Source organism: Artemia franciscana, chromosome 3 (assembly GCF_032884065.1).
Source record: "Artemia franciscana chromosome 3, ASM3288406v1, whole genome shotgun sequence".
NCBI classification, from domain to species: domain Eukaryota; kingdom Metazoa; phylum Arthropoda; class Branchiopoda; order Anostraca; family Artemiidae; genus Artemia; species Artemia franciscana.
In genome coordinates, this window is record NC_088865.1 from 51,500,825 (window position 1) to 51,521,955 (window position 21,131).

At 34.5% G+C, this 21,131-nt stretch overlaps 1 protein-coding gene and 1 long non-coding RNA gene across 2 annotated transcripts in view; one reads left to right on the forward strand and one right to left on the reverse strand.

Moving 5' to 3' along the window:
- The window catches only part of LOC136025390 (protein kibra-like), a 55,892-nt gene that overhangs the window by 19,375 nt on the left and 15,386 nt on the right, over positions 1–21,131 (forward strand). The window contains exons 6-11 of the mRNA XM_065701379.1: positions 2,238–3,128; positions 7,912–7,998; positions 9,890–10,082; positions 13,691–13,889; positions 17,596–17,717; positions 19,630–19,908. Coding sequence (XP_065557451.1) covers positions 2,238–3,128; positions 7,912–7,998; positions 9,890–10,082; positions 13,691–13,889; positions 17,596–17,717; positions 19,630–19,908 — 1,771 coding nt within the window. The remainder of the gene's footprint in view (positions 1–2,237; positions 3,129–7,911; positions 7,999–9,889; positions 10,083–13,690; positions 13,890–17,595; positions 17,718–19,629; positions 19,909–21,131) is intronic.
- LOC136025391 (uncharacterized) lies at positions 4,531–9,268 on the reverse strand. Its single transcript, XR_010617082.1, has 2 exons — positions 9,186–9,268; positions 4,531–4,638 (listed from the first exon to the last, which is right to left on the reverse strand). It is a non-coding gene; the product is annotated as an uncharacterized LOC136025391 (long non-coding RNA).

Below are 21,131 nucleotides of genomic sequence, written 5' to 3' on the forward strand. Positions count from 1 at the left end.
ATTGGGATGGAACTTGGTGGTAAAAATAGTCACAAGTCCTAGATACGTGATTGACTTAACTGGAACGGATCCGCTATCTTTGGGGGAGCTGGGGGGCGGAGAGGGTTAATTCTGAAAAAATAGAAAAAATGAGGTACTTTTAACTTACGAAGGAGTGATCGGATCTTAATGAAATTTGATGTTTGGAAGGATATCGTGTCTCAGAGCTCTTATTTTAAATCCTGACTGGATCTGGTGACATTGGGGGGAGTTGGAGGGTAACCTAAAATCTTGGAAAACGCTTAGAGTGGAGGGATGGGGATGAAACTTGGTGGGAAAAATAAGTACAAGTCCTAGATACATGATTGACATAACCGGAACGGATTTGCTCTCTTTGGGGGAGCTGGGGGCGGGGAAGGGTCAATTCTAAAAAAATAAAACTTACAAAGAAGTGATCAGATCTTAATGAAATTTCATATTTAGAAGGACCTCGTAACTCAGATCTCTTATTTTAAATCCCGACTGGATCCAGTGTCATTTGGGGGGGGGGGGCAGAAATCTTGGAAAACGCTTAAAGCGGAGAGGTCAGGATGAAACTTGATGGGAAGAATAAGCACTAGTACTAGCACTAGATAAGTGACTGACATAACCGGACCGGATCCGCTCTCTTTGGTGGAGTTGGGGGGGGGGAGTATAGAAAAAATGAGGTATTTGTAACTTACGAACGGAAATTTGATATCTAGAAGGACCCTGTGCTTTAGAACTCTCATTTTAAATCCCGACCAGATCCAGAGACATTGGGGGGGTTGGAGGGGGAAACCGGAAATCTTGGAAAACGCTTAGAGTGGAATGATCAGGATGAAACTTGATGGGAAGAATAAGCACAAGTTATATATACGTGGTTGACATAATTGAAACGGATCCGTTCTCTTTGGGGGAACTGGGGGTTGTTATTTTGGAAAAATTAAAAAAATTGAGGTATTTTTAACTTAAGAACGGGTAACCGGATCTTAATGAAATATGATATTTTGAAGGAACTCATGTCTCAGAGCTCTACTTTCAAATCCCGACCAGATCTGTTGACATTGGGAGGAGCTGAAGGGAAAAACCGAAAATCTTGGAAAACGCTTATAAATGTCGTAGATTCGTGATTGACGTAACCCGACTGGATCCGCTCTCTTTGGGGGTGGGGTTCAGTTCTTTGGCGAGTTTGGTGCTTCTGGATGTGCTAGGACGATGAAAATTGGTAGGCGTGTCAGGGAGCTGCACAAATTGACTTGATAAAGTCGTTTTTTCCCGATTCGACCATCTGGAGGGGCGAAGGGAGAGGAAAAATGGATGTAATTTAACTTACGAGTGGGTGATCGGATCTTAATGAATTTTGGTATTTAGAAGTACCTCGTGACTCAGAGCTCTTATTTTAAATCCCGACCGGCATTAAGCCTCTTATTTTCCTTATAAAACAATTTATTGATTCTTAGAATTTTGCTAGAGCTCGTACCATATGAGCTCTTGGCTCTTCCGACCTCGTCACAAGTGCCACATGAGCTCTTAGCTGCTGTTTCATGAGCTATTCCTTTTTATAATAATGCATTAACTGTGTGTTGACTAAGAAGCTGTAAATTATATCGTTAGCTTGGGATTTAATTTGGAATTTATTTTGCCTAATTAATGATCTTGTTTGCACTTGAGATAACTGCTTTTTTCTTGTTTTCAAGGGAAAGAGCTGCCAAAATTAGACTAATGGTTTTACCCGCAAGCTACTTGTTTTTTCAGTTGGTTTTTTATGCATTGATATTCAGTAAACTTGTATTCATTAAGGAACTAATTATGTAAAAAAAAATTAACGAAAGTCTAGTAAAAATACTCTATTAGACTTTTTTTTTGCAATATGAGCTAAGATATAAAGTATTTAATGACACTTGGTAGGCTATGCAGCAACCTAGGTGCACACGGGTTCAAACTATATATCTCTCTGTGTAGGTATGTCCAGGGTTGCCACCCCTAGTGATTTATCACTGTTTCTATTTTTTATTATATTGCCTAAATTAAAAAAATCAATAAATCAGCACAAATTCACTAGATTATTGAAAAAATCAATAAATTTAGTGATTTATTTCCTCAACGGGTGGCATTGTGATCGATTAGGTATTTTCTATAGAAATTGTCTAAGAGTGACTTCTTGTTGGTCATAATTATGGTCAATGGACTACAATCTTTAATTGGCAAAGTAATTATTCACTCTTTAACTTTTACAGGCTTCTTCTAATTCAAGAAAAAGAACAACTGCTTTCTGAGCTACGTTGTATGGTCACAAGGTCCCAGAATCAGCACGAACAGGAACATTTCCATAGCGAAATTCAGAGGCTACAAGCAGAAATTCGGGCCAACTCAGAAATATCCAATAGAATGATCTCTGAGCGATTAAGGCTTCATGAAGAAAAGCAGAATCTAATTACAAATTTCAATGAGGCCATTAAGTCAGTTGCTTATCTTGAGCAGCAGCTAAAAAATCTGTCTGCCAGCACATTAAGCTTATCTAGTGGGTCAAGTCTTGGAAGTTTGTCTACGTCCAGTCAGAGTCGGACATCCAGCTTAAATTCTGTATTATCATACTCGGATATTTACGGACACCCATATACTGATAGCGGCATTATTGGCACACCCGTCAATATGGCAGAGCTGCGCCAACGTTTTAACAGATTGCTCTCAACAAACTCGATCAACGATAGTAACGAAGCGATATACGCTAATTTACCACGGTGTACAACTTCGCCTCCAATATCTCCAAAATTTGAACAAAATATACCAAATTCGCGATTCCATGATCCCTATTTTGTTTTTGAAACCTCTGGGGATACCAAGCCTGTAGATCTTCGGTTTCCATACTGCCAACGTCTTCCTGACCCTCCAAGTTTTGTACCTGATATTCGGCTCCGAGTAACTGAGCCACCTGAGCCACCCTATTTAAGGGTGGCTCAGAATTACTTAAATATTGTGCCAGAACCTTTGTATGAAGAGCCTACAACTATATGTGAAACGTTGGTTGAAGAACAAACTAATTGTGATAGGACATTTCCATTCAGTGCATGCAATTCAATGGATAACTACTGTGATAGTGAAACAACACAACTACAAATCAAACTGTCGTAAGTTTTTTTTTTGTGTCCTTAGCTATATTAGCCTTTTTGATAAATTAGCATCTTTTAATATCTCTTTTTTTCAATTTCATTTATTCCATTTTTCCTGTTGTTTCTGTTTTCTACTCTAGTCTATTATTATCTATTCTGCAAACGATTATTCTCTCTTGGTTCATGTACGTTTTAATGCATGATGCATGACGTTGACATTTTAGGGAGGGGTATAATTTTTTTAATGTTTTTCGATGAAAATACCCCCCCTCCGTTTTGCACTGACGCAGGAGCCAGTTCTTCGAATAGGTCTGAAAATAAAGTAATAAAAGGCAAGGCTAAGTTCCCACTCTTAAATTGAACAGTATTGAAATTTCCACGCGAAGTGTGCTTCCATTTAGTCCCAGAGACCAACATCTCGGCGTTTATTCTACGGGGTATAATTTTTTTAATGTTTTTCGATGAAAATACCCCCTCACCCTGAATTTAAGGTATGTTTCAATATCTAGGGGTGGGGGCACGAAAACTATTATTTTAAAAGCGTCTCAAATGTAAGAACTGGGTATTTGCTTAAGTTGCTAAACAAACTTATATTAGTGCTATTGGACTTGACTTTGATTACTATTTGCCTATATTTCGAATCATTAACTATGGTAAAATTATGGCAGTTTCATTTCATAAGGGATATCAAGGATATTCCATTATTCTTCTCTCTTTAAAATTTACATGTAGTCAATGAGGTGTTTCTATCCACATAGGAAAACGTACAGAATAGCATTGTTTGTCTTGTGGTGAGGGAGTGGGATTAATCCCAACTTGGTAATACGAGACCCAGAGTTTGATCTGAGGACTTGGAATTTGATACCAGTGATGAGATTATCTGAAAGCATTTGTATTAAATCCAAAGAAGAAGAATAAGAACAAAGAACATCATTATTTGATGTCTATGAGTGTGTTCCTGGTGGAAATTTGCAATTTGCTTCAAATTAATGAAAATTAAGTGTGAACCTGGAACGGTCTATTAACTAAAGCTTTAATGCGCATTCAGGCAAGGATTTACGCATAGACCCACTAGTCCCGGGCGTAGGGGCGCACAATGTCGAGGGGTGCAAAAAAAACACTGAGTGATTTTTTTCTTAACAAAAATCGGACTGATGATATTTATCGTCAAAGACCCACATGCATTTTGCTGATGCACTGCCTAATCACAGAAAAGCGACTTTAAATAACACAGGAATTTCGTAGTCGCGTATAAACTGTCAGATGTCTCCCAAGAATGACTGCTGAGAGCAGAAGCAGTTTTAATAAGTAATGCGCAAAATGTGAACGTTAATGCCTTAATACTCATTAATTCTCATATGTTTGGTCATTTATATCCATTTTTCCCTAATTGATGAGGATTTTGCAGAAGCTAATACAGTAAAGATGATAGTTAGCTGTATTGACAAAAAAAAATATAATAAAAATTTAAAATAAAAAATAACAAAAATTTAAATTTTGATCGTCCCTGCTGTTAATTCGCAGTCACCTGGAACGAGAAATCCAAATATTATTAAAGATTATTAGCTTTTGGCTGAACCTGGAAGGCGAATTGAAGTTTCTTTGTTTTTCTTTACTTTTAATCGAATAAGTCTGTGGTGTGAAACTGCATAAACGATTACACAGTTCTGATTGGCTGATCAAAAAAAAAGAAGAATATCAAATTAAGATTTTGATTTTGTAAATTGAATTCCTTCTCTTTGTATACAGTCATCATGTATATTTATCCTGTAAAATAAATCCCACTGTAAATAAAGGTGGAGCTTCCAGGAACATGTGCTAATGTAGCAAGCGCTAGTAAAATTTGTTTACAGAGGGCATTCATTACTCAAAATACCACAAAGTAAAAAGTAACAAGTTACTTTTTTGAGAAAAACGTAACAAGCAGCAAAAAAAGGAAATGGAACTAAAAATGAAAAAAAAAATGGTAAAAGTTAAATGGAAAAAAAGGGAACTAAACCTACTTATTCTTTGTTAATCATTTCTTGTTTCAAGTACTGGTAATTGTGATTGCAATCATATAGTCTACTTGTTTTAATTTAAATGACAAGCAAAGCTAAAAAATAAACGTTTAGTTGAGAAATTACCTATGGAACTATGTATTTGGGATCATTTTCCCATGTGACAAATCTATATATATAAAAATAAGTTGTCTGTGTGTCTGTCGAGTGACGTCACTGTCCGCATATGACGTCTGAATTATTTCATAACATACCAGTTCAAAAACGAATGTATTCAAGCCGAAGTAGCTCAGTTATATAACTACCTGTGTTGGCACAGTGGGTTTGACCTTAGCGTGGCAATACGGGACCCAGAGATCGAACCATGCTGCAGGAATGCACTACAGGGCCGACGCAGGGACCTTAGTAGTCAAGAAGCGTCATTAATCCGATACAAATACAGTAGCTCAGTTGGTAAAGCGTTATGTTCCAGGTTCTAGGTCCGAGAGGTTCCAGGCTCGAACCTTGGCTTTAGCATTAATACAAAAGAAGAAAAAAAAACTAAAAAAGATAAAAACTACAAAACAAAAAAACTAAAAAGAAAATACTAAAAAAACTAAAAAAGCTAAAAGACTAAAAAATAACTAAAAAAGGGTAAAAAAAAATAAAAACTAAAAAAGTAAAAAAAAAACTAAAAAAGGTAAAAACTACAAAAAAACTAAAAAGAAAAAAAAAAAATAAAAACTAATAAAAAAAACTAAAAACCGAAAAAAAGGTAAATGTATTCAAGCCGAAGTAGCTGAGTTGGTAAAGCGTTATGTTCCAGGTTTTAGGTTCGAGAGGTTCCAGGTTCGAACCTTGGCTTTAGCATTAATACAAAAGAAGAAAAAAACTAAAAAACAGGCAAAAAAACCAAAAAAACTAAAAAAGCTAAAAAAACTAAAAATAAGGTAAAAACTAAAAACTAAAAAAGAAAAAAAACTAATAAAAGGGTAAAAACAGCAAAAAAACTAAAAAGAAAAAAAACTGAAAAATAAAGGAGAAAAAGAAAAGAAAAAAAATGAAAATAAAAAAAGGTAAAAACTATAAAAAATAAAAAGAAAAAAAAAACTAAAAAGCTAAAAATAGGTAAAAACCAAAAAAAAACTAAAAAGAAAAAAAGGAAAAAAAAAATTATTTCATCATATACCAATTCAAAAACGAATGTATATACAAACTAGTTTCTCTTTGAGTGTCCCGGTCGTCATTTATATTCCCTGTGCCCGGGAGGGCAACCTTGGGTTTGGAGAGGGCAGTTAATTTATAGTAGCTTAAGATTAAAGGATTCTGATAACATTTTTCTTCAGTTTAAATTAAGATCACCTGACCAGACTTTTAACTAGAACTAGGTCAGCAGACAAGCTAAGTCAATCAATAAGCAGAGGATTCTTGCCCAATCTAATTGGTTAATAGTCTCATTTATTCGGCTTGGTTTTTGGTTTGTTTGATTCAGTCTTTCTTCAGCTCAGTTAGAGTTATTCAAAAGGTTAGTTTTCCTTTTTTTTTACACTGTAAGACAGCTGGCGCGAAAGTCCCTGACGATATATCTGCCTTTATCATTTTCGATTCTTTTTGTCCTCTGGCTGACATTATCCTCATTTTTCTTGGCTATTGGGTTTTATCATTCTTTTTTGTTTGTCATATGTCTATCCTGCTTGTATCCCTTTTTGTCTTTAACAGTTCACAGAACTAACGTAATTTATTTCAGCTAATATTTCACCATTTTAAAATTATAATTACCTGTACTATAATATACTTTATCGTTGTGATAACAAGAGACCTAAGTCAGACAGACAGCCTTTTAAACCGGGGAAAACAGCGACACACAAAACAAAATCATATTCAATCCTTTTTCTGCCAGTTTCTTCGCGCTTTTCTGCTGTGAAAATTGCAAAGCGTCTTAAAATATGAAAGTAAAATATGTAACATATTGTAAAATACCGAGAAATTACGTAAAATAGGTAAAATACCAACTTTACGGTGGTCCATAAAATTACGGTAAAATACGTAAAATAACGAATTTTACCGTGCCGAATTTTACCAGTTGCAATACAATACTTAGGTATATTTCGTTAGGATTAGAATAATGTTGCGTAGGGGGTATTTCATACAAGTACACAAAAAAGTAATTGGTAGCATTGTCCATGGGGATCGATCCCTGCTGATTCGAATTTGGACGACAGGCTGGCTACCTGTACTTGTAAAAAAAAAAAAAAAAAAAAAAAAAAAAAAAAACTGCACAGTAACTGTGGACCCAGTATAAATGCCCACTTGGCGCCTATGACCCATCGATTCCTCAGGATAATCTTAATCCGGTATTTGTATGATATACCCCTGTGCTCAAGTTGTTCATACATTGAAGCACTGTAAACCGGTTTCTTTCGCTAGTTTCTTTCAACTTATCGTGGGAAAAGACAAAGATAATTGACAAAATAGATGGGAAATATATAATTTGTGCTATACATTTGCACATTAGGGGGAAGGGGGTAAAGTATTTTGACAGTTTGTAATCAGAAAATATTTCTTACTTCACAATATCAGAATAATTGTAGCTAACACATTTTGCACACAGACCCGTTGTATTTTACCCCTACCCCCTAATTTGTAAATGTATAGCCCAAATTGGTTTCTAAAGTATTATATTTTTATCATACTCAGTTATACTTTATTAGGATTAACCTAACTTCACTTCTTGAGCAGTAGGAGATATATCATACGAGTACCCTTATCCTTTATTTTTATTTCTCCTGTTATCTGTTCTTTTAAAATTCTTATCATACTAGGTACTCATTTACGGATAGCTTTCTGCATATTGGAATCGAGAAAGCACGCAATTTGACTGCCTTGAAGTTTCCTGCCGATTCACGGGTGTAAGTTGAAGTTGCTTACTTTTCCTTTATTTTTGTTTTCCTTTTTAATATTTTCTACACCCTTAAGAAATAATTATATGTGAATTAAGTTTTCAGTAGTAAAATTAGGCTATTAGTCATGGTTGTTTTTTTCAGTATACTTTATATATACCCCCCCTGGAGCGTTTGTCCGACTCGTAAAAACGTAACAAAAATGAATATAAACAATTTTTTGATGCGCTTTTTAGTTCCCCCCCCAAAAAAATTGTATACGACCTTGACAATTTTTTGTAGTAAAATGAGTAAAATTTGGCATGTTAAAATTAGTAGTGAAATTAGAAAAATTCCTGCTTTCAGTAGGAATCCAGATTTTTTTTTTTTTTTTTTTTTTTTTTTTTTTTTTTTTTTTTTTTTTTTTTTTTTTTTTAGTAAAAATTGCTTCATAAGATAAAGGAATGACCGGTTATGTCATACTCGACCTCAGTGAAGGCGCTGGGAACCTTCAAAATGTTAGGTTTTATAGGAACTCAGTTGTATGACAAGGTAGCCAATTAGTGCATAGCTTTACACAATCCACCACTACTGTGTGTATGCTTTCCGTTGTAAATTGTAAAGATACTATACTAAGTACACAGGCAATTGTTTGTGAAAATGTAACATAAACAATAACAGTAATCTATAAAGCTTACAGAAAGAATCAGTACAGATACATAAATACAATCCTTGCATTTTTAAAAAGCTGTAAATCATGGCTGTAGCATCCACCACAGCCTAGTGAAGAACGAACTTTATCTCATAGTAACCGAATATTAAAAAAACGCGTTTTGAAAAATTATTTGACCTACGGAAAAAAAAACAAAGAACAAAAAAAAGCAGAAAAAGACAAATCAAAACGAAGATAATTTTGGCCAGTGAATAAACCAAGAAAAAAATACCATAAAGGGGAAAAAAATAATGTTTTCAAATTTCCTTTACGAAGCAAAAGAAGTGACTGAAGCAACAAAACAATTTTTAGGATCGTTTTTGATTCAAAAATTTGTTGGGCAATTTTTTTCCTGTTTTTGAACATTGAAAAAAGCTTAGCGAAGGTTTATGGAAAAATTTCCGCTTTGTTTTTCATTTTGTTCACTGGCTGAAAATTATCCACGTTTTGTTTTGTCTTTTCTGTAATTTATTATTATTGTTATTATTATGAAGGAGGTACATACAGATATCTAGACAGCGCGATCATCTCCTATATCAACCATCAGACAAAGCCAGACCATGATGCAGCTCCCCCGGAGAACATCTAAACCAAGAGAATAATAAGCGACATCAGATTTTTTCATGGGTTGCTTTTCGGGTTAACTTTCTTTACTATCTTAATGATGAGTAGATGAGCTAGGTCAATGAACCATTTAAAGATTTTCAGAATTTGGTTTTGAGCTAATTGCCGAAAGGTGTATTTAGTTACTCTACTACTTTCTTTGAGGAAAGCAACCCTGGAAATAATTGGACAGCGTTTGCTTACATTTAAGACTTAAATGGGGGGGGGGGGTATGAGCTTAGTGCTGCATTAAATAGTAGCAGCACCATCTAACGAGGTTCTTTCAGTTTTTAAACTATGGCCGTTTTTTTCTTTTTTGTTGTGTCAAAACCCAGCTCTTGTCCAGTTCTTCTTATCTAATGTCCGTTTTACTTTTTAGTTGTGTCAAAACCCAGCTCTTGCTCGATCCTCCTGATTGCCCAGTCCTCCTTATATAGTGTCCTTTTTTTTAGTTGCGTCAAAGCCCGGCTCTTGCCCAGTCCTCCTGATTGCCCAGTCCTCCTTATCTAATGCCCGTTTTTCTTTTTAGTCGTGTCAAAACCATGCTCTTGCCCAGTGGTCCCGATTGCCCAGTCCTCCTTATATAATGTCCGCTTTTCTTTTTAGTTGTGTCAAAACCCGGCTCTTGCCCAGTCCTCCTGATTCTTTGCTTATTTGTTGTACTGGTCATGTGACAGATCTGGAATGTCCAAAATGGCATGAAGAGTTTCGATTGGCAGTACCTATTCAAAAACTAAGTCTCAAGACTCTTCTTGTTGAAATATGCGCTTCCAAAGATGTCCTCAATGACGTTTCTGTAGTGAGTATATATCGTAATGTATGGATACTAATCGCCTAATCTAGGTCCTAACAGGAGTTTATCTTTGAAGCTGAGTTTCACGTGTGTTGAGGGATATGCACTTTTATGGTGAATATTCAGCTCTTTTCATTTCGATCATAGCTAGAAAAAAACACTTATCCAGGCACTGGAAATTTACTCAAAAAAGTAAAAGCACTGTTATAAATTTATTTATATATATTGGTATTCTTTTTTATCAGATTTTTCTTAAAGTAGTGTTTAAGAGCAACTTGTAGTATCAAAATAATGTATTAAAATGGATAACAGTCTTGAAAAGCTTTCTAAAGTAACAAAGTTGTTTTCTGGGAAATATTCTATGGAGCTGATCCTAATATACGTATATATTACAATTTGAAACAAGTACACAACAAGTACTTACTTTTTTTTATGTATTTGTACATTTATGTAATTTGTACAACGAGCTATGTTTGACGTGAAGGTCAAGTTCTTTCGATATTATATACATACATATATATATATATATACATGTAAGTATGCATATATATACTAGTGCTATTTTGACATAAAATTCAAATTCGGCAACCATGCTGTAATCGAAATTTTTAAAATAAACTCTATTCTATTTTATAGTACAAAACATTACAAAAAGCAAAAAAAGAAAAAAAAAGCTTGCTACCAACGCAGAGCTAGCAGCGTTCAGCCTGTTATTTATGTTCCGAATTTTTGAAAAAAAAAATATATCTGGAATAAATAAGGACATTAAAATAAAAATATTTTGCCCTCCTGGACCAAACTTAAGTACATTCATACCCAAAAACTGCCAATTCCTCAGATTTTTCTTTTGTTGATCCAAAACTATGTTTTTTTAGGTGCAGCATCTTATTTTCGTCAGTTGTGCCGCATTGAACTGCGAAAATAAAAAAAGTAAAAAAGTGAAAAGTAAAATTTGACGTTTTTTTTTCTGTAAACCTCAAACATTAGCAATCTGTTGACTCCCAAAGACAATTACGCTGCAGTAATGCTCTTTAGCTGTTTAGCGCCATATGCTTTTAGATTATTTTTTACTGGTTGTTCACCATAGAAACACTTAAAAAGTTAACTCCTATGAGAATCAAGGGAAGAGAAAGAGGGTAAAAAGGAGAAAATCCAATAATTAAAGAGACAAAGTAGGAAAAAATTACTTCAAAAAAAATTTTAAAAACAAAAACAGCTGATGATCTAAATAAATTATCTTTGAAAATATGCCTTTTTCCTTGACAAAGTTCAGTATGTTGGCTCATAACCTGTATCCATGTACAAAAATATAAATGAAAACTAGGTTGTAAACAATACCCTAATAGTTAAAGAACATCTTAAAGTATTAGGCTTTCTGATTAGTATTTGGTGCTTTATTAGAGTTAGATCATTTAACTTAATAATAACCCGACTTGTAGTCGTGATTGAAGACTTGGTAATATCAAACAAAATGCACTCACCATTCTAAGAATGACTAAACGGTGCTAAACTCTTAGACATAGAAGGATAAAAAATGGTCTTATCACCCCAACTATACGCACACTAAGGAGTAGGGCTCGACAGATCCCTCTTTTTGATAAAAAAAACTGGGAAATAGTTACCCAAAAATACACTTTTTAGCATTTTAATCCCTCGCCTTGAAAATACTCTCTTTGTTCCTACCCTGAGGTGGCTTATTCTTTTTTAACTTAAAACTTCCCCATGATACGCTTGAAAGACCCATATACATTGGGATTTGTTGGGGGGAAGGAAGAAAACATGGGGAAAAACAAGCATATTACGAAAAAAAATCCTTAAAATATAACCGTAATTTTTTCCTTATTTTGATTTTTTTTGTCTTACCTTTAACTGCTCTTTTTATGTCTTAAACTTTCCTTTATGTGTTTCTACTGATATTTTAAGAATGCGGAAAAATTCTACTTATGAAAATGTTTCTTATGAAAAAGGATGAGGCAATGTGAGGAAGAGTCACGATTTTGGTTGGTGGTGGTGGCTAAAATTTTAAGGAACATCCTCGTTTTTGCTCCACAGATCCGTGGATTAGAATTTCGATGACTTTTTGTTACTAAAGTTAAGTGTAGATAACCATTTTTTTATAAATGCGAGCTAGATATCTAGATTTATAAATGCGCCCCGTGGCGACAGATTTGTATCCATGGAACTAAAAATTTCAAATTTCTAAAGTATGTCTAATCCAAGGGGACGACTTAACCCCCCCTATATTTGCCATTGTGTTTGCATATATTAAAAGGGGATTAAAGCAGCTTCACATGCAATTTTTTAAAATCCGATTGGTAAGGTTTAGAACGTTGTTTCTTTCACTATTCAGAGTAAAAGCAGGACCTGAACTTCCCGCATTTATCAGTTCACCCTCTCTTGTGCCCGGGACAAAATTTTTATTAGCGCATACTACCCCCCCCCCTGTGTCTCCCAATAAATTTTCATGCCAAACTTGAACGAAATCTTCGTTTATCATCAAAATTATTTTCAGTTTGTTATTTCAATGGTTAATTTATCAATATATTGTTTAAGCTATTTAATTATTACTATTTTTGTTTCTACTTTATAAATTAATTAATTAATGCTTTATTGATAATCTTCGTTTATTAACTACGCCCTCCGGTCTATTTCAGTAATCATGAGATCATTTATTTGAAATTTTGTACCCCTGAAATTTCTGCACCCGGGGCAAGTACACTATTTGTCCCTCACCTAAAACCGCCTCTGGCCTTTACTGTGATTGGTTTCAATTTGTGTAATAAATTCTATACCATACAACTCAGAGTTTGGCTAGACTCGTGTGGGTTTGCCACCCAAAGCTGTTTCTTTTTGGCTATTTTATTCGTAATTCGAAAATAATCTGATTTCCAAAACTGACGATTCTGTCGTAGTGGTTTATTGCCACGTTTATCTTCCTTTTCCCGTACTTCTTCTGACTTTGTATATAAGCTGCACAGGGATAGGGTTTAAATACTTTTTGGGCCCGGAAAAGCTAATTTCTTCAGATACATGAGGAATCTACGCTTTCCATTCGTGTACCCAGTAAACATTTTATGCAGAAAAGTATTCTTAACGATGTAAATAACGACGAAGACCACACTGCCTTTCCATAATACAAATACAGAAGAGAGAATAATGAGGACTTTTTTCCCAAGACAGTGAACGACCAAAATCTATTTGAATATTTCCTAGATGCCTAGGTAATCTAAAAAATGGATTTGTAACCGAAAACTTTTATTGTAAGTGTGTTATTGTTTATTATTTTCTTTGCTGAAGACGGCCCTTAGATATACTCATGATTGTACTTATGGTATGTGGTTTTTCTTACCACTTTATATTTAAGGACTATTCTGGGTATATTCTCTCTTCTGTATTTGTCTTAACGATGTCCGTAATGAGACAAAGAGATGAGCTAATTGTTCACTTTTATTTCTTCAATTGAAAAAAGGTCTTGGTTATCCAAAGGATGATTATACTTATGGTATGTGGTTTTTCTTACCACTTTATATTTGAGGACTATTCTCGGTAATCAAGGAGCTGAAGTTTTACCTGTCTAAAGAAGGATACATACCCTAATTGATTATTATTTTTAGGGTACTGTTCAAATAAGTTTAGCTGATTTCGACCGTGAACGGGCCAGTTTGAAATGGTACAATGTTGTATCAACAGTTACTGAGGCTTTGATTACCCCAGATTCCACAATTAATCCCAAAGAAGAAACGAAGTCTCACGAGAGCAGTGACGAATCCACTATTATTTCGTCGAGGACTTCCACTCTTACTAGAAACCAATGTGAGTAATTTATTTTAGTCATTGATTAAAAGTTGTATTTTGTATAATGACAACATGGGGAAAATCTCCTTCGCAAATATTTAGTGTTCATATCTGGAGCCCTGGAGTCTCATGCTCTTAATGCACAAAGTAAGGAAAAGGTTTCGCGCTGTCATTTCAGTATGTAGTTCAAAGATACTATTTTTCACTTACTCAACCAAAGATTAGTATTTACTTTTTTTCTTTAATAGCTCGCCACCCTCTTTTTGCCCCTTACCCCAAAATATTTCTTTAAAAATAGAATAAATGAATTAAATGCCAAATTTATGTACAGTTTGTGATATATCAACCCTAATCTAGGATCATTGATGCCCCATGGCATAGTCTCAAGCGCAATTCTAGGGAGCAGTTGTATCTAAATACAGAACCTTTGACATGAATTGAAACATAAAACAGAAAAAGCAAAACTACTTGGAGCTTGGAGTTTGGGAATTACACTTATATATTTTAAGGAGACTTAACATTTTTGATGAGTTTGAGTTGCATGTACTTATGCAAGAGCCATCTTGCCACTCGCCCACGAGGCCAAGGATTGATACCTCAACCAAAGATTAGTATTTACTTTTTTTCTTTAATAGCTCGCCACCCTCTTTTTGCCCCTTGCCCCAAAATATTTCTTCAAAAATAAAATAAATGAATTAAATGCCAAATTTATGTACAGTTTGTGATATATCAACCCTAATCTAGGATCATTGATGCCCCATGGCATAGTCTCAAGCGCAATTCTAGGGAGCAGCTGTATCTAAATACAGAACCTTTGACATGAATTGAAACATAAAACAGAAAAAGCAAAACTACTTGGAGCTTGGAGTTTGGGAATTACACTTATATATTTTAAGGAGACTTAACATTTTTGATGAGTTTGAGTTGCATGTACTTATGCAAGAGCCATCTTGCCACTCGCCCACGAGGCCAAGGATTGATACCTCAACCAAAGATTAGTATTTACTTTTTTTCTTTAATAGCTCGCCACCCTCTTTTTGCCCCTTACCCCAAAATATTTCTTTAAAAATAGAATAAATGAATTAAATGCCAAATTTATGTACAGTTTGTGATATATCAACCCTAATCTAGGATCATTGATGCCCCATGGCATAGTCTCAAGCGCAATTCTAGGGAGCAGTTGTATCTAAATACAGAACCTTTGACATGAATTGAAACATAAAACAGAAAAAGCAAAACTACTTGGAGCTTGGAGTTTGGGAATTACACTTATATATTTTAAGGAGACTTAACATTTTTGATGAGTTTGAGTTGCATGTACTTATGCAAGAGCCATCTTGCCACTCGCCCACGAGGCCAAGGATTGATACCTCAACCAAAGATTAGTATTTACTTTTTTTCTTTAATAGCTCGCCACCCTCTTTTTGCCCCTTACCCCAAAATATTTCTTCAAAAATAAAATAAATGAATTAAATGCCAAATTTATGTACAGTTTGTGATATATCAACCCTAATCTAGGATCATTGATGCCCCATGGCATAGTCTCAAGCGCAATTCTAGGGAGCAGTTGTATCTAAATACAGAACCTTTGACATGAATTGAAACATAAAACAGAAAAAGCAAAACTACTTGGAGCTTGGAGTTTGGGAATTACACTTATATATTTTAAGGAGACTTAACATTTTTGATGAGTTTGAGTTGCATGTACTTATGCAAGAGCCATCTTGCCACTCGCCCACGAGGCCAAGGATTGATACCTCAACCAAAGATTAGTATTTACTTTTTTTCTTTAATAGCTCGCCACCCTCTTTTTGCCCCTTACCCCAAAATATTTCTTTAAAAATAGAATAAATGAATTAAATGCCAAATTTATGTACAGTTTGTGATATATCAACCCTAATCTAGGATCATTGATGCCCCATGGCATAGTCTCAAGCGCAATTCTAGGGAGCAGTTGTATCTAAATACAGAACCTTTGACATGAATTGAAACATAAAACAGAAAAAGCAAAACTACTTGGAGCTTGGAGTTTGGGAATTACACTTATATATTTTAAGGAGACTTAACATTTTTGATGAGTTTGAGTTGCATGTACTTATGCAAGAGCCATCTTGCCACTCGCCCACGGGGCCAAGGATTGATAAGGTCAGATGAAAATGTACTTGATTTCAAAAACAGAACAGTTCCTTAAGGGTGGTGGGGTATCGGAAGAGGCTTTTAAAGGAAGTACGGTAAAACAAGTATATAAATGTAAGTCACTATTGTTGTTGGGACGAGGAAGAGGTCCTCAGTGCAGGTTTGTGGGTGGGACTCTGAATAGGCAGTTTTTGGTGCGGGAGGGTGGACCAATTGCTCCGGGCGCAGAAATTTTTGGGGCGCAAACTTTCAAACCAGATAATCTAACGTCATTTATAAATTTTGAAATTTTATTAAAGTAAAGTAGACGGCACAACTGACAATAAATAGTCAGAATTAAAGTAATGAGAAAAATTTGTCAATAACTGAAAATACTGTTAATAAATAAAAACTTTATTAAAATTTCGCCTGGAAATTTCGGGAAACTGGAGGGGGCTCTATCAAGACTTTGCCTGGGGGCAAGAAATGCCAGAACCGCCACTGTGGCTGTGTGCTGGTCTTTTTGAGGTCTCTAAAGGCTTATTATTTAAGTTCAAGACTCACCTGGATGAAATCTTTCTATATATTTTTTTTGCTAAGTATGCCGAAATGAAAACCTATGTAACAGCTGACGTGGTACAAAAGTCTTGAGAAAAATAGCCATGAGTAGAGTAAAAAATGAAGTTAAGGATTGATCATAAATCCAGGCGACGAATGTTATCAACATTCAAGTAAGTGCTGTTTCACCTTAAATTTGAATATGAATAACAAACCGAAGAAACCTGTCATAAAGTCAAAACGTGTAAGCACTTGTGAATGAATATACTAAGAAATGAATTCATGAAATTAATTATTGAAATTGATGAAATTATTGAAAACTAATGAAACTGGTTAATGAAATTGACTTACGAAAAGAATGCGACACCAAGCTTTGTGTCAATTCTTGCATTAATGTTTAATTTTACGGATTAATGTTTAATTTTACGGATTAATGTTTAATTTTACGGATTAATGTTTAATTTTACGCATTAATGTTTAATTTTACGGATTAATGTTTAATTTTACGTATTTTAAAGAAAAAGTCCTTATGTAAAGGCAGTAAATAAACAAGCAATGAAACTGTGTATAAATCTGTACTCAAAACTGAACACAGCTTCGTGAAATTGGTTTTGGAAAGAAATCCGACACGCGTATTTTGTTGAATTTTCAAATATTGCTAACGTTCAATTTAATGAAAATTTAGATAAAGATTATTTGGAAGTAAATGCAAAGATTATCATTTTAATATTTTATAGTGGGCAGCCTCAGTAGGCCAAGACCACAAAGGCTTATGGGCGGGCATTGGATAGGACGGCCAGTGGCTTGACGGTGATTGACATTAACAGCACTAGGTCCAAATTTATACTTACTGCCCTCAAGGGCACCCCGAAAAAGTTGTTACCGATAGCTCCAAATTTTAATATGAAGTTAACAAAAAAAAGCAACATGTGATTATGCGAAATTGTGTTAATGTTTTATGAAATGGATTTGTACTCTAAAACGAATACACTGAATTGGTTTATAACTCGAGTGATCACTCTTTCAATGTGTCTAAGGTTTAATTTTACAGACGAAGGTGTTGGCATTCCGTACGACGTTATTGAACAAGACGAAGACGATTCAGATGATTTGAGCTGTAACGAGGATACATTGAGCCAGGAACACTTTTTGGATGCCGCCTTAGAAGCTGTGGTATGACCTTTTCTCCTTCTTTCATTCGTGTCAAAAACCTCCAAATTCTTTAACATACTAGGTTTGGTGGGTACATCCTCTCTTCTGGTTTCAACGGAGGGTAGATACGATGTTTTGTATGCCTCACTTTGTAAAATGTTGCATATTTAAAACCTATAAGGGATAAGAAATACGCTTTTTAAACTGCTTTTATTAGCTCGCACAGCCTAAATGCTTTCACTTTCTCTCTGGAATACTCACAATTTTTTCCAGGAGTGAACTTTAGATGCTGACTAGTATGCTGTGGGATCGTCACAGAGAAACGGAATTTACTCGTAAAAAATCTTCTGACTAATTAAACTTTTCCTTCTTTTTTATTGGCTTAATATATGACACAGGAGAATCAATCAGAGGGATTTTATTTTTTATTGGCTCAAGATTTCACTCAGGAAACAGGAGAACCGATTAGGTTTAAAAAAGGCTTGGTTATAATGTAATGGTATTGCTAAAATTGTCAAAAGACTTTAAATTATTGAAATAATATGAAAAAGTGTAAAGATTTTATCTTCCTTTATGAAATATTAGATGGTTTGCTCGATTTTTAAGCGTAAGATTATTTTCCAAATATTAAGAACTGCCATCTCTTTATTTTTACATCGTTTTCTGGTAAGGCTACGAAAGCTGCAACAATGAAAAGGTAAAATCAAAATGTTAAGATGTTCTTCCTCAGACAGATGAAGGATAACAGGTTACAAAAGTGGATTTTCCCCTCCTTTTGGGGTCAAACGCTTACGCTTCACTCTTTGACACTTTCACTGTTTGACTCCACCACACACCTGCTCAGTAAATAAAATCAGATAACCTTAACATTAAAGTTCCCCCTTCTTCCCCAGGTGTACGAACACCTCACCAACTCAAAATAACGAGAGGAAAAACCAACAATATTCGAAGTACAAAAATTAAATCTAAAACATTATCTAATTTAAGTTGTTTTTAACGTTTTGATATTAAACAAAGTAATTTTTAATTATTTTTAAAGACTCAAGGGGCTCCATCTCAGCTATTGAGGTAATATGCTCCACAATTTAATACATTCGAGGGGAGATTAAACCGGCGCTATTGGAGTTTGTCTCATCAGAAGTTGAGACAACAATCTTGATTTGTTTATTGTCGACTTAATTAACTTCTAATATGTTAGTTAATTGATCTATTTCAGCAACCTTTCTCTGTGCATGTTGTCAAGAAATTGCCCTTTAGCCTTAATTTTGTTGAATCATATACAAGTGATTCCAGAATTTAAGGTTGTTGCTGTTATAAAGGAATAAAATGAAACATATCTTTACGATTCAGAGTTTAGACAACTTTTGTATTTGGAAAAGTATCTTTTTGGTGAAGGCCTTTTTGGGAAATTTGCTGGAGTTTTTGCTGACTAGTAAAGGGCTCCGTCAGTAAACCAGTACTCTGATCAGAATAGAGTTGGACTAATTTATATAGCTTGTTGTGATAGGCTTAATCAGTTTTTAGTGATTAATTCGATTTATGCGCTGTTACCATCGAAAGGTGAGTTATTATTACTCACAGTTTGAGTGATGTCAAACACAGTCTGAAGCGTGAAAATTCAAAGTTTTGAAACGAGGAGGAAGTTTAACGAAATATTGTATTTATACTGAGAAAATACTCTTGAGAGTGCCTCCCAAACGTTAGTATAAGAGTTATTCAAAGTAGGAAAACGTTAGTTAAAAGAATTGAGTTCAAACTAAAAAAGATGTAGTGCAAAAATGAAAGAATTAAAGAAATACAAATAAAACTAAAGAAACAAATTAAATAATTTTAGAAAAGGGTCCAGAGAACTACGGCAGTATCGATAATAAATTTTGATTCGTATTTGATATAGTAAAAAAAAAAACAAAGTTGAAATTTTTTTTTTCTTTAGGAAAGCACAGCTGTTGACCATTCAGATCGACTATCAAGTGTTTCCGATGAATCTGATTGCGAGTTTTCTGACAGCGGTGTAGCTTTGGACACTAAAAAAGGGCGTTCGCTAAGTCGAGTGTATTCCATACGCATCGCCGACAAAGAAACGAATACCGAGTGTGTTTTTTTGCCTACTCGACAGCGTTCTGATGAATCAAAAAGATGTGATATTATGGTGAAACGATCACAAACATTTTCGCCCAGCGCCGCTCTTTTCAGATTCAACTACACGTGCAAGGTAATGATCTCTTATTCTATATCATGGTAAGTTCAGATCGCAGATCTTCTCACACGAGCAACAATTTAAAATCTGGTAAAATTTATGAGTATAAATCTTTTCATAAAATGTATAATTACTAAGAACCTAGTTGTTCTTTCAATGTGCCAGTGAACGAATCTTGCCATGCTAAAAAGTAGCGCTAGTAACGTTTCTAGGCTAAAAAGTAACGCTAGTACGTTACTATGTTAAAAAGTAACGCTAGTAAGGTTACTAGGCTAAAAAGTAACGTTACTAGGCTAAAAAATAACGCTAGTAATGTTACTAGGCTAAGTAACGCTAAAAAGTAACGCTTTTCTCCCATGTAGAAATTTGGTGCTATTTATAAAATATAACATTAGGTTTTTATGATAAAAACCTCTTTATAAATAGACACCAAATAAGGCTATTTACAGGTATCTCAATACGTCTGTTTATAATGGACAGGAATTAAAACACCCTATAGTATAAATTTAACCAAAATTCAATGAATTCCATTAACACTTAATCTTACAAGATTACCTAGAAAATAGTTGCCAAGGCTAGCGTCACGTAATTGATCATATGAGATCAAATTTAGAGATTATTTTTCGTGGAAATGTAATAATAGTTGTCTCGTGTTTATTGGGTCGTCTGAGACACGCTAATTTGCGCTGGAACTTATCGTGAATGTAATGTGGTAATGTTTTTTTTGGTTTTGTTGGTGTTATATGGATGTTTAACTGTTGTGATTTTGAGACCCATCTGAAAAAAAATAACATTGCATTTGTAACTTAACTTTTCTCATCTTTCCTAATTATCCGTTACCATTGATATTGGACAGAGAATCTCTAGCACTTATGAATCTGCAGAATTATACAATGATATGTATAATTTCTTATTGGAGAAAAGAAGTTAAAACTTAAGATACGAAGTTCATTTTATGGGCGGGAACGACTATGTGGGATTATCCTTAATTTGCAGTTAAGTCCAAAATAGAGCTCAACAGAGCTAAGACAGTAAGATGAAGCTCATTTGTTCTGTCATGGTTAAATCTAAATTGTCTGATGGTTTTCAGTTAATTCCATCTTCATTTAGATTCAGTATAGGAGGGTAGTCCCCTCCTATACGGAATAAATTTTGCCCATTTTGCAGTCTAATCCTACTCTACTTTCATAATAACTGCGTAAACCAGAAATATTCCCAGAAATTATAAGGGAGTAGAT